Genomic DNA, 12,648 nt, shown 5'->3' with positions numbered 1-12,648 from the left:
AAGAAATCAGCAGTTTACAAATGGATGACTCATCTTAAGAAGGGATGAGACAATGTTGAAAATGAAGCCTGCTGCAGACCACCTACACAAATTTGCAAGGAGAAAAAATTCATCTCGTTCATGCTGTAACTGAGAAGACCAAAGATTAACAGCAGAAACAATAGCCAACACCACAGACACCTCAATTTGTTTAACTTATATAATTCTGACTAAAAAATTAAAGTTGAGCAAACTTTCCATTCTATGGTTGCCAAATTCATTGCATTCAGATCAGTTGCAGATAAGAGCGGAGCTGTCAATAAAAATTTTATATAAATGGCATCAAGATCCTGAAGCATTTCTTCAAAAAATTGTAAGAGGAGATGAAACCTGGCTTTACCAGTACGATCCTGAAGACAAAGCACAACCAGAGCAATGGCTTCTGAGAGGTGGAGGTGGTCCAGTCAAAGCAAAAGCCAACCCATCAAGAGCAAAGGTCATGGCAATAGTTTCCTGAGATGCTCAAGACATCTGCTTGTTGACTTTCTGGAAGGTCAAAGAATGGTAACATCCACTTATTATGAAAGTGTTTTGAGAAATTTTGCCAAAGCTTGAGCAGAAAAATGGCCAGGAAAGCTTCCCTGGAGAGTACGATGACAATGCTTCTGCTCATTCTTCTCAACAAACGGGCAAGTTTGCGAAAGTTTCAAAGGGAAATACTGGGCATCCACTTTACTGCTGATTTGGCTCCTTCTGACTTTTTGTTTCATAATCTTAAAAAATCTGTAAAGGGCACCCATTTTTCTTCAGTTAATAAGGTAAAAAATACACTGCATTGACATGGTTAAATTCCCAGGATGCTTAGTTATTTAGGGATGGACTAAATGGCTGATATCATTGCTTACAAAAGTGTCTTGAACTTAGTAAAACTCTTGGTGAGAAATAAAGGCAGTTTTTTAAGTTTTTACCTTTTAATTCTATTTTTCCACAAACCTTTTGGAATCTCCTTGCATATGAGTATATATATATGTGTGTGTGTGTGTGTGTGTGTGTATACACATATAAATAAACACACATCCACATATACAGTGAAAAAACTAATCATACTATACCTTTTCTTCTAGCTTTTGTGACAGAAAAAGGATGGCACCGTCGAATGCTTTTGCTTTGTTGGAAAGTTCACTATGACTATAAAGTAAAGCAATTCTCAGCCTTCTAGATGCTAAATCTGGAACATATGTCACATGGTACTGGTATAGCTGCCAGTCTTGAGGAAAATCTAAGTTAAAGAGGTTTGTAACCAGTTTCACAGGTATTCCACTGGAACCTGAAGACAACAAACAAAAAATAATTTTTTAATCAGGAAATCACATCATGTTAATATTAATCACTTCATTTAAAAATGTATTTGCATATGCACAGTAGTTGCTGTAAAGCAAGGATTTTTGCACAGTGACACAGGATAAACCCTAAAACTTGCAGCCTAATAACACCTTTGGGAGCTAAAATGGGATCATGCATGAAGCAGGCTTCATAAGAACATAAGAGCTGACACTGACATTCCTGTCCTTGTGAGACGAGAAGCATCTGAACTCAACCATTCCAGGACACCTTTCAGAGCTTGCCTTCCTGCTCTCATTTTCTGCAATTCAAATCAGCTCAAGTAATTTTTTCAGATGCTGCTCTGAAACCATACTGCTCTCATATTATAAAGAAACAGTCTGGTTCTTACTATGAATATACAACCCTTAACCTCTGGGAAATCCAAATAATCAAAAGTTAATCATATTTCTGAAAATTCTGAAAAAGTTCTATCAGTGGTTAGACCAAACAATCTCAGAGAAGACCCTCAGAGATTAAGGGGAAGGCTGGGGACAAAGGAAGGAACTGTCATTTTTCCGACGTGAAAACAGACAGGGCTTCTGGGCTTCTGGGCTTCTGTTTTCTGCAGGCACATGGAGGCCATATGTGCTTCTGGGACTTCCAGCCCCCTACAGACATTTTTATTCACATCTTAAAAGTCTATAGGACAAAATCAGAGATGGCCACGACATAGTCAGTTAGCTCAGGATGGTGTAAGTTCCCCGCAAGGCAGAATCCAGAAGGGCACGAAGAAGGTTCTTCTCACTTCCTCTTACAGAGAATCATCCAGTTTTGATCTTACAGAAAAGAACGATATAGGGGCTGGGCATGGTGGCTCATACCTGTAATCCCAGCACTTTGGGAGGCTGAGGTGGGTGGATAGCTTGAGGCCAGGAGTTCGAGACCAGCCTGGCCAACCTGGCAAGACCCTGTCTCTACAAAAAATACAAAAATTAACTGGGCATGGTGGCCCACACCTGTAATTCCAGCTACTCGGGAGGCGGAGGCACAAGAATCGCTTGAACCTGGAAGGCAGAGGCTGCAGTGAACCAAGATCACACCATTACACTCCAGCCTGGGCAACCGAGTGAGATGCTCTCGAAAAAGAAAGAAAAGAAAAGAATGATACAGAATAGGCGCTATTTTGCTTTTCTCATGGAGGAAAGCAACTCAGAGACCCCAATGTGGTGAGGAATACAAGGTATCAGCTGTGCTTCAGTATTTCCTCAGCTTTGACCTGGGGTATACATCTGGTAGGAGCAAGAAACCTCTGTGCTATTTTAGTTAAATAACAGATCTCTTTTGTTCTCCCAGATCCTGAGGAAATGGCAAAGCAACATATTTTAGCTGCTCATATAACGAGTAGTCAACCTAGACTGTCAGAGCTGGAAAGACCCTTCAAGATCGTCTACACATGATAGTTTTCAAACGGCAGCTGGGTCCCATTAGCGCTGCAGTTATGAAATCAGGTGAGGTGAATCACATGTTTAATGAAAAGACCGGAATAAAACAGAATGGAAGAGATGCACTGTTTCATGAAACTTTTGCTTCACTTGTGTGGATGCTGGATAATAATGTATTTCTTATTTTGGTTTAAAAAGTTTGGAAAACACTGATCCACATCAGTGAGTTTTAACTTTCGTGAGGGGGCCACAAAGCCTTTTGAGAATCTAATGAAAACAACAGACCTACTTTCCAGAAAATACTTACACTGACAATTTGCATGAATTTTATGGGTGAGCCTGGAATCTGGGTAAAGAATCCCCCAAATAGGTTGTCTTTCTTTTTATAGCTGAAGTCCAGAAAGGTTATTACTTCCCATGTTGGGAAAGAAAAGAAACATCTTTTTAACTCCAACCCCAGTATATGAAGAAAATCTTTTCCAAAAGTGAGATGTCATTTTGGGGAAGATATTATTTCTATTAATAAAAGAGAAAATTAAGGCTAGAAAAACTAAAGCATCTAATAGCGCCTTGGACATAGAAGATGTTCAGTAAATATCTGTTAAGCAAACATACAAACTTATTTATTTTAGACCTAGAATTTGGAATTCCTTAAGCAAGATTTGGTAACATTAAAAAAGTAAGTAACATAAAACTGGGTACCTGTTTTACAATCTCTCACATGTGCCAATTTTTCTCTGGTACAGATACTCAAATCCATAAAGTCCTGTTTGTTTTTCACACCTCTTTCCATGGAGTTACTTCCAGCATCACCAGAAGATATCCCATATTTATCTAAAACATGAAGAGAATATGGTAACAGCTCATATTTCATTCTAGTGATACTGTTTACAACTACTATGTCAAAAATGCATTGCAATCCAAACTTGTGGTTTTGGATACAGCTTGCCCGTATTGCTGAAACCATTCACGACTATACAGAAGTCTTCAGCCTAAAAATGGAAAATTGTGAAGAAAACACAGAATGTTTTGTTAAAAATAACAGATCTTGGCCAGATGTGGTGACTCATGCCTGTAGTCCTGGCACTTTAGGAGGTCATGGCGGGTCGATCACTTGAGCTCAGGAGTTAAGAGACCAGACTGGGCAACATGTTGAAACCCTGTCTCTACCAAAAACACAAAAAGCAGCTGGACGTGGTGACATGTGCCTGGGCTGAGGTGGGAGGATCACTTAACCCAACTCCAGAAGGTGGGGGTAGTAGAGAGCCATGGTCACACCCGCACTCCAGCCTGGGCGACAGGGCAAGACCCTGTCTCACAAAAACAAAAGCAGATCTTGAGTTAGTTTTTGCTCTTGTAATATTGTAGTTATTGCTCTTGTAATTTCTCTTCTTGGCTAAAGAGAAAGCCCTCCCTCCCCATTCCCTTCTCCATACCTATTTATGGAGGGCAGCTCTCCTGCCCTTAGCTCTTGTGTAACACCCTGAAGGGTTACCGACTAACTTCTGTCCTCAGCAACTTCTGCCCAGAAAGAAGCTGAATCTCTGACATTTCCCAATGAAAAGAAGAGAAATTGCCTGGAACATTGCCATCAGTTTTTATTCTAGGTCATTCCCCATAAGAATAAAAGCCAGTGTTTCACCTCAGGGCATATCACTTACTGATAGCTTCCAGAAAATATGAAATTAAAATCTATTTCCAAATGAGTATTTTCTGTTTAAATTAGTGTGGGAGATGCTGACTTTCTGGCATGTTGAAAATAACTTTATAAAAATACAAAATGTTACTGCAAAGTAATATGAATTTCTAGAACTCTACATGACCACTGCCTTTGACATAGTCACTGTGTGAAACCACCCTACATGGAACTACCACCGGCTCAAATGCTGTCCAGCCCCTGCTCAGTGGAGTCTAAGTTTCCCAGGAAAATCACAAAATGTATTTAATGTTTAATTCTATTACCCTCACTAAACTGTCCATATAAGCCATTGCTCTTGGTTTCAAAAGACGTTAGGTGGTTTCTGAAAATTCAAGCTACTATAGTATGGCAGTTACCAGGAGCTGGAGGATGCGGGGAATGGGAGTTATTATTTAATGAGTACAGAGTTTCAATTTTGCAAGGTGAAAAAAGATCTAAAGTTGGATGGTGGTGATGATTGCACGACAATATAAATGAAGTTCATCTCCCAAGACTGCACATTTAAAAGTAATTAAAATGGTAAATTTTATGTTATATATATTTTAAAATAAATAAAGAAAACTCCAATTTTCCCTCCAAGGATGAAGGATTTTCATCATTCACTGTTCATAACAATGTGTGGCGGATGTGAGAAAACATTCGCAAGGATGGAATAATGTTTGAAAATAATGGAAGGCACTGGGCCTGTCAGAGCAGGGCTGCTGTGTTCACAGGCTGCACATTCATTTGTGTGTTTGGATCACAGGGGTACATACACAGGACTGGAAAATTCCCAGCGAGGAATAGCAGAGTCAGACATGAGATGGGTGGGGGGACTAGACCCTCAGAGCCTGGGAGAACCTAATGCTTAGAGCTTCCATATTTATTAGAAATCAGTTGCTTGGGAAAATAAAAAACAGTGTGGTCAGAACAAGAGAGATGGCTGTTTTTTTTTTTTTTTTCCTTTCCTTTTCTTTTTTTATTGAGATGGAATTGGAATTTCGCTCTTGTTGCCCAAGCTGGAGTGCAACAGTGTGATCTCGGCTCACTGCAACCTCCACCTCCCAGGTTCAAGCGATTCTCCTCCCTCAACCTCCTGAGCAGCTGGGATTACAGGTGTGTGCCACCACACCCAGCAAATTTTTTGTATTTTTAGTAGAAAAGTAGAAACGGGGTTTCACCTTGTTAGCCAGGCTGGTCTTGAACTTCTGACCTCAGGTGATCCGCCCGCCTTGGCCTTGGCCTCTCAAAGTGCTGGGATTACAGGCCTGAGCCACCACACCCGGCCTGGCTAACTGGTTTTATTCAGGGTCATGGGCCTTAAGCCCCAGTGCCTCAGAATGTGACCATATTTGGAGACAGGGTCTTTAAATAGGTGATTACGTTAAAGTGAGGTCATTATGGTGGTTCCTAATCCAGTATGACTGATGTCATAAGAAGAGGAATTAGGACATAGAAATGCAAAGGAAAGATCATGTGAACACAAGAAGTCGGCTACGTATAAACCAAGAAGAGGGTCCTCAGAAGAAACCAGCCCTGTCCCACCTGATCTCAGACTTTAAGCATCCAGATTTGTGAGCAAATAAATTTCTGCTGATTAAGCCACCTAGTTGGTACTGCTTTGTCAGGGCAGCCCTAGCAGACTAACACATGGGGCATGCCAACTCACAGTGTGTGATTGTGGTGACTTTGCGTTGCATGTTGACAAGTATCCTGAGACCAAATCTGGCTTTGCAGTGAGGAGAGCTACCATTGAATGGTGATGTTTACCACAGGAGGGGAAGAAAGAGAGCAGTGGCTACATGCATACCAGGTTTCTACCATCTTTCCAAGCAATGGCATTGGCATTTATATACCATTCAGATTTTTTTTGCTTTTTAAAAAATTCATATACATTTAAGGCATAAGAGCATAGTTTTGTTACATGGATATACAGAGTGTGAAGTCTGGGCTTTTAGTGTAACCATCATCTGAATAATGTACATTGCAGCCATTAAGTGATTTCTCACTCCCCTCCCACCCTCCCAACCTTCCGAGCCTCCAATGTCTATTATTCCACACTCTATGTCAATGTGTACACATTATTAAGCTTCCACTTACAAGTAAGAACATGCAGTATTTGACTTTCTGTTTCTGAGTTATTTCAGTTAAGATAATGGCCGCCGCCCAGGGGCAGTGGCTCATACCTGTAATCCCAGCACTTTGGGAAGCCGAGATGTGCAGATCACCTGAGGTAGGGAGTTCAAGGCCAGCCTGAACAACATGGAGAAACCCCGTCTCTACTAAAAATACAAAATTAGCCAGGCATGGTGGCATATGCCTATAATCCCAGCTACTCAGGAGGCTGAGGCAGGGGAATCACTTGAACCCAGGAGGTGGAGGGTGCAGTGAGCCGAGATTGCACCACTGCACTCCAGCCTGGGCAACAAGAGCGAAACTCCAACTCAAAAAAAAAAAAAAAAAACCACCCATGTTGCTGCAAGACATGCTTTCATTCTTTTTATGGCTAAGTAGTATTCTCTTATATATGTAAACCACATTTTCTTTATCTAATGCTTAAGTTGATTTTATATCTTTGCTATTATGAATAGTGCTGCAATAAACATACAAGTGCAGATAAATTTTGAATATAATGATTTATTTTCCTTTGGGTAGAAATCCAGCAGTGGGGTTGCTGGATCAAATGGTATTCCTATATAACACCATAAAGATTTTTAAAGTATTTTTTCAAAATTCTTCAGTGAATAGAAAGAAAACAGAAACTGGCTTCCTAATATCTGTGGAGTCCCATCTACCAAACGGTGTCAGGAAATTCAGCATGTGCTTCTATGTTAGAGTCCCAAAGGCACATGACAAAGGGTATCCTTCAAGGAAAGGAAATAGGGATGTGCAAGAGGTGGACCTACTGCTGTAAGGCTTGGCAGGGCTCCTCTTGCTCCATTCAGGTAGAATGGGACTAAATGAACAGACTGAGTTGCACTTACCGTTCGTTGAAATCCTGCTTGTTCCCAAGAAGCCATTGCTAGAGGATGCTTCATTGTTACTAAGATCAACAGATGTAGGCTAAAATGGCAAAAAAAAAAAAAAAGGGGGGGGGGGGGTTTGTTCAGATTTACAGTGGCAAGTCACAGATCAAAAGATTATCCTAAGAACAGTGTCAGGTCTTCAGATTACCATGAACTAGGCAAAGAAAATGTTAACAGGTAAAACCCTTGAGAGATGAGAAGAGAGTGCTTATTCCAGAAAAGAGGATAAAGACATACTGTAGTTTTCCTCACTCATCAAACTTTAGTTTTAGTACCAACTGTCGCCATATATATATAGGTGGAGGTGTAAAGAAGCAGAGATGAGATTCTTGTGCCCAGGGAGCTCACCAGAGGGCATGCGGCACAGATGCACATGGACCTCATGCTTCCATGACCCATGGACATAAAATGAACAGAGGCCCCGGGTCACCAGCTCAGATCATGACTCTGCCTGAATAAACTGGGCCAAAATAGGTTCACAAAAAAGACCAACAGAACAATTAGTATGTTCTCTTTTCATAGTAACTACTTCTCTTTGTTCAAGAAGTTACTCTATCTTGGCCTGCTAAAAAATGAACAAAGTCCAGAGAAGACCGCTTCATGAGAATAAAGGCATAAGGACCACAAACTACTCATTTGAATACTTGCTTCAAATGCTAAGAATATGTAGTTGTATTAATAACATCACTCCAAAGTTGCTTATTGGCAGGTCAATCTAGTTGCTTAAATCCAGCAAGGAGCTTTCTCTATAGTGGTTGCTCAAGAACAGTAGTTTAATCTAAACCACATGTGTGACAGTATTTATTTTTATATACTAATTAGTCAGAAAAACTGCATTAGATTATACGCCGTGTAATGTTATGAAAGCACATCACTTTTTACCAGGCAATTTAAAACGAAATCATGAAATTAAAACTCAGAAAGAAAAAGAGAATGACATATTTGTCCCCAGTCTTCAGTCCTCTTTACTGGCTAATATACCTACATTAATATCTTACTCAGACAAGATCCCTAGAAGGAAAAAACTGTTAAAAGGAACCTTGGAAAGACTCCAACTTGAGAGAAAAGGTAATACACTACTTCGTAACAGAGACGAGGAGATACAAGTAGAGGAAGGTATAGTTCCGGCTAGAGAGAGAGGTAGGAGAAAATGAAACCATGCGCAATAAGATTTCTACGCACCAATGGCGAGGCTTGGGTGCGCCCCACTTCTGTGGCACTGGGGCTTCGGGCGATGCCTCTGGCTTTCACTCGGGCCCTTCCACTCATGTTCCCTGTGAGCCCACAGTGGCCACAAGAGCTGCAATGTCTCAGTTAGGGTATGTTTTGCTTTGGCTACAAATGGCGAGGCTGTGACGGCGAAACAACCTGGAGGCGGTGGATGTCCAGCATCCCCAACCTACGCAGGGGCCGGAAATGCGTCCGTGGCTCGTGCGTGGGTGGAGAAGGCACGCTGGAGCGTGGGGATTGGCGCGAGCACGTGGGCCTGTGCGGGACTTCCTTTTTCTTCCCATTACCTCCACCCCACCCCAAAATTTGGCATTATCCCCCTTTTCCATTTTTGCCAATCATATGTGTATTGGGTGGCACCAAACAATAATTTTTTTTTTCAGTTTGTATTTTCTGCTCACCAATGAGGGTAAGTACCTCTTCATACATGTGATACTTTTAGAGTTATCCAGTCTGCAAATTGCCTGTCGCATTCGTTGCCCATTTTTACAATAGAGTGTCCCATCTTTGTGATTTGGAAGAAAACTTTTTTAAAAAAATTGCAAATATGCAAATATCTACTTCCAATCTATCACTTGTTAATTTTTACTATGAAATGCTTTAACCAAAATCCTAAATTTCGATGTTGCCAAATTCAGCCATTTTAAAATTTGTGCTTTTGGGATCTTTTTAAAAGAAAATTCCACCTGTCCTAAGTTTACAAGGACAAGGACTTTCTATCATATTTTCTTTTTATTAACTTAGTAAGTTTACTGTTCACAGCAAGTATCTTCTATCCTTCAGGAATTTACACTCACACATATGTAAGTATACAATGTGAGTGAGATAGAAGTCCAACTTTATCTCCATATAGTGAGCCATTCTTCCTTGACATCATCTGTTAAATAGCACATACTTTCTCTAATAGTTTGTGAAGCCACCTCCAGCAAATGACAGATTCCCATGTATAAATAGATCTAGTCTGTGCCTTCCATTTCTGCACCAAGACTTTAACACTGTGTATCATTATTTCTTTGTATTATTCATAGAATCTGGTGGGATAAGTCTTTGCTCTTTGATCATTTTTTCCAACTGATTTATTTATTCACAAACTTTATTCTTCCATAACATTTTAAAATAAGTTCGTCAAGTTTCTTTAAATATCTTGCTTAAATTTCAATAGCATTGTATCCAATATATAAATCAATTTAGGAAGAACTTACATTTTTACAATGTTAGATTTCTCCATTTATTAAAGTCCTTTGTATCTTTTAATAGAGTTTAATTTTTTTCATAAAAGTCTCATGTACTGAGTTAACTTTTGAAAATTTCATAGTTCTTATTACTATTGGGAACTATCTCTTCTTGTCATGTTTCATACTTGGTAATTATTAGTGTAGACACGTGATACTGGTTTTTGTAAAGTTGATATTGTTTATCAAGCCTGCTGAATTCCTCAGTTCTTACAGCTTGTCTTTTGATTTCATTGAATTTGTATGTAGTCATATCATCTACAAATAATGATAATTTTGTCTCATCCCTTCTTATTCTTTTTCTTTTTATTTTTTTTTCTTGTCTTATGTTGCTCAGATTTTTCAGTACAATGTTGAAGGTTACTATGGTAGTTGGAATTCTTGTTTTCTTTCTGATTTTAGAGAGACTGAAATGTCTCCATTTTGTTTGATGTTTGCTATAAATATCTAGTTTATAGTCCTTATCATCTTAAGAAAGCTTTCTTCTATTCCTACTTTTCAAAGATTATTTTAATTATAAATGTGCATAGAATTTTATTAAATACTACCCTGGATTTGTTGAAAAGCTTGTGCTGAAGTCATAAGGGCACATGTACAGGCTGTTCATCAAAGTATTCTTTGGAGTGGCAGGTAGTTGCAGGCAGCTTATGTACCCATCAGAAGGGGCAACAGGTAGGTAAAATGTGGTAGACACATGGAGTGGATTACTAGGCTAACATTCAGGAATAATGACCTAAAAATATATTTAGCAGCATGGATAGATAGATCTTAAACACATTGTGTTGAAGAAAGGAAAAGCTTAAAAAAAGATTGAGATCTATACAATGATAAAATATTACATTAATTTTTAAAACATTAGGGACACCTGTGTATGGGATATGTACTAATTTTTTAAGTAAACGTATATATCCAAGAACAGACACAATAGATTAAGTACTTATATAAGGAAGTAAAATAGGAATGTGAATGGGGCAGAGAAAGAGAGAGCAAAAGACAGTACGATATAATATAGAATTTGCACAGACCCATGAGAATCATATAAAATGAATCAAAGAATATGATTAATTCAACTTTCTGTACTTGGGGACTGAAAATTTAATAAATATAATAGCTAATGTTTATTGAATACCTGCAGTATGCCAGGCATTATTGCCCTAGCTTTATAGATTAGGGAATTAAAGCTTAGGCAAACTGACTTGCTCAAGGCCCTACATTATGTGGCATACCTGGGATCCCAATTCAAGTCTGTCAACCTGTAAAGCTCACACTGTATCCACTCATCTCCTACTCTCCTCCCTCCAAGAAGGTGATCTGCCTTACTTTAGATGCAGCTTTTACTAGAGGAAAAAGTCCAAAGCCTGTGTGTTATGCCCTGTTCTGCCATTCTATTTATTCTCCATCAGAATACCCTTTCACCAGGTTCTCTTGGAACACATTAACCCTGACTGCTGGCAAGTGCAAGAGATAATGATGGTCTCGGGCAGAGATGGCCAGCCTTGGACTTGGTTCAGTGAAACTACTCTAATGAATAATAATAGATTTCTTTGAAAATGAAAGAGTGTGAAAATTGTGAGTGATCATAAACTGCTGTGTTACAAAGGAGGGGCAGATGGAAAACACAATGTGGACAAGGAATCTACTTCTGAAAATCTGTGCTTTGTTTCTGAATGTAAGAATAGTCTCTAGCCCATGTTTTCCAAATTTACCACCTCCTGATACCACATTCCTTTTCATGTGACCTGCATTGATGTAACATGACAGAGTGACAAGAAAGGCTAAGAATACACGAGACCTTTGAACAGTCAGATCCCTTCGATTTTCCAAATACTAATGTGTTATAAAATCAGAAATATTGATGATTTCTAATCATTATCTGCATTTTTCAACTTTCCTCTATGATTACTATAATAACTGACACAGAAATCAGTCACATTGTGCCTTCCACATAGGCTTTTTAAAATGCACTTGTACTTTCCCTGTGGCGGTGATAGATGCAGGAGGAAGATAAGTGGGGGTCCCCAGAGAACCTTTGACTCGTCTGCACACTGGGAGAATGGGGTTGAAGCCGCAGCAAGTTGGAACCAACCACTTGCAATGGGGAGGAGCCTGGGCTCTTCAGTTCCTATGTGAGGCCTGAAATGAATCTGTGAGGTCAGGGCCTCTCGATTTGCTGAAAGTTTTTTTTCCTTCTCGCCCAATAAACTGTTTCCTCACCCTTCAATGTATTTGCATGCCTAACTGGTCATGTGACAAGAACTCGGTTTTAGCTGAACTAAGGAGCAAAGTTCTCCATCAGTAAGGAGGCGGTATGCTAAGATTCCAGGTATGCATGGCTTTAAAGTCAGGCAGACCAGAGTTTGTATCTCAACTCCATTGCTTACTAGCTTTCTCGCCCAAGGAAATTTACAGAATCTCATTTAGCCTCAGTTTCTTTGATTATAAAGTGAGGATAGTGACACTAGGATTCCTCAGCCTCAGCAGTATTCACATTTTGGGCTGGAAAATTCTCTGTTGTGGAAGGCTGTCCTATGCCTTGCAGAATGTTTAGCAGTGTCTCTCGCCTCGACTCACTAGATGGTAATAGCACTCCCTCCAATTGTAACAGCCAAAAATGTCTCTAGACATGGCTCACTGTACCCTGGAGGGCAAGTCACTCCTGGTTGAGAATCGCTGAGATGTGTCTACCCCAAGAATTGTTTTGAGGATTAAATGAGATAATAATTATGATGTTTGTACAG

The 12,648-nt window shown here is 39.6% G+C and overlaps 1 protein-coding gene across 1 annotated transcript in view; it reads right to left on the bottom strand.

The window, feature by feature from the left end:
* Positions 1–12,648, bottom strand: part of PIWIL4 (piwi like RNA-mediated gene silencing 4) — a 69,528-nt gene that overhangs the window by 39,452 nt on the left and 17,428 nt on the right. Inside the window, exons 2-3 of the mRNA XM_023225654.1 lie at positions 3,447–3,578; positions 1,092–1,306 (exon numbers count right to left, since the gene is read on the bottom strand). Coding sequence (XP_023081422.1) covers positions 1,092–1,306; positions 3,447–3,537 — 306 coding nt within the window. The 5' untranslated portion in view covers positions 3,538–3,578. The remainder of the gene's footprint in view (positions 1–1,091; positions 1,307–3,446; positions 3,579–12,648) is intronic.

Source organism: Piliocolobus tephrosceles, chromosome 13, assembly GCF_002776525.5.
Source record: "Piliocolobus tephrosceles isolate RC106 chromosome 13, ASM277652v3, whole genome shotgun sequence".
NCBI classification, from domain to species: Eukaryota; Metazoa; Chordata; class Mammalia; order Primates; family Cercopithecidae; genus Piliocolobus; species Piliocolobus tephrosceles.
Note: the sequence above shows the minus strand (reverse complement) of the source record. Positions and strands in the feature narration are given on the sequence as shown.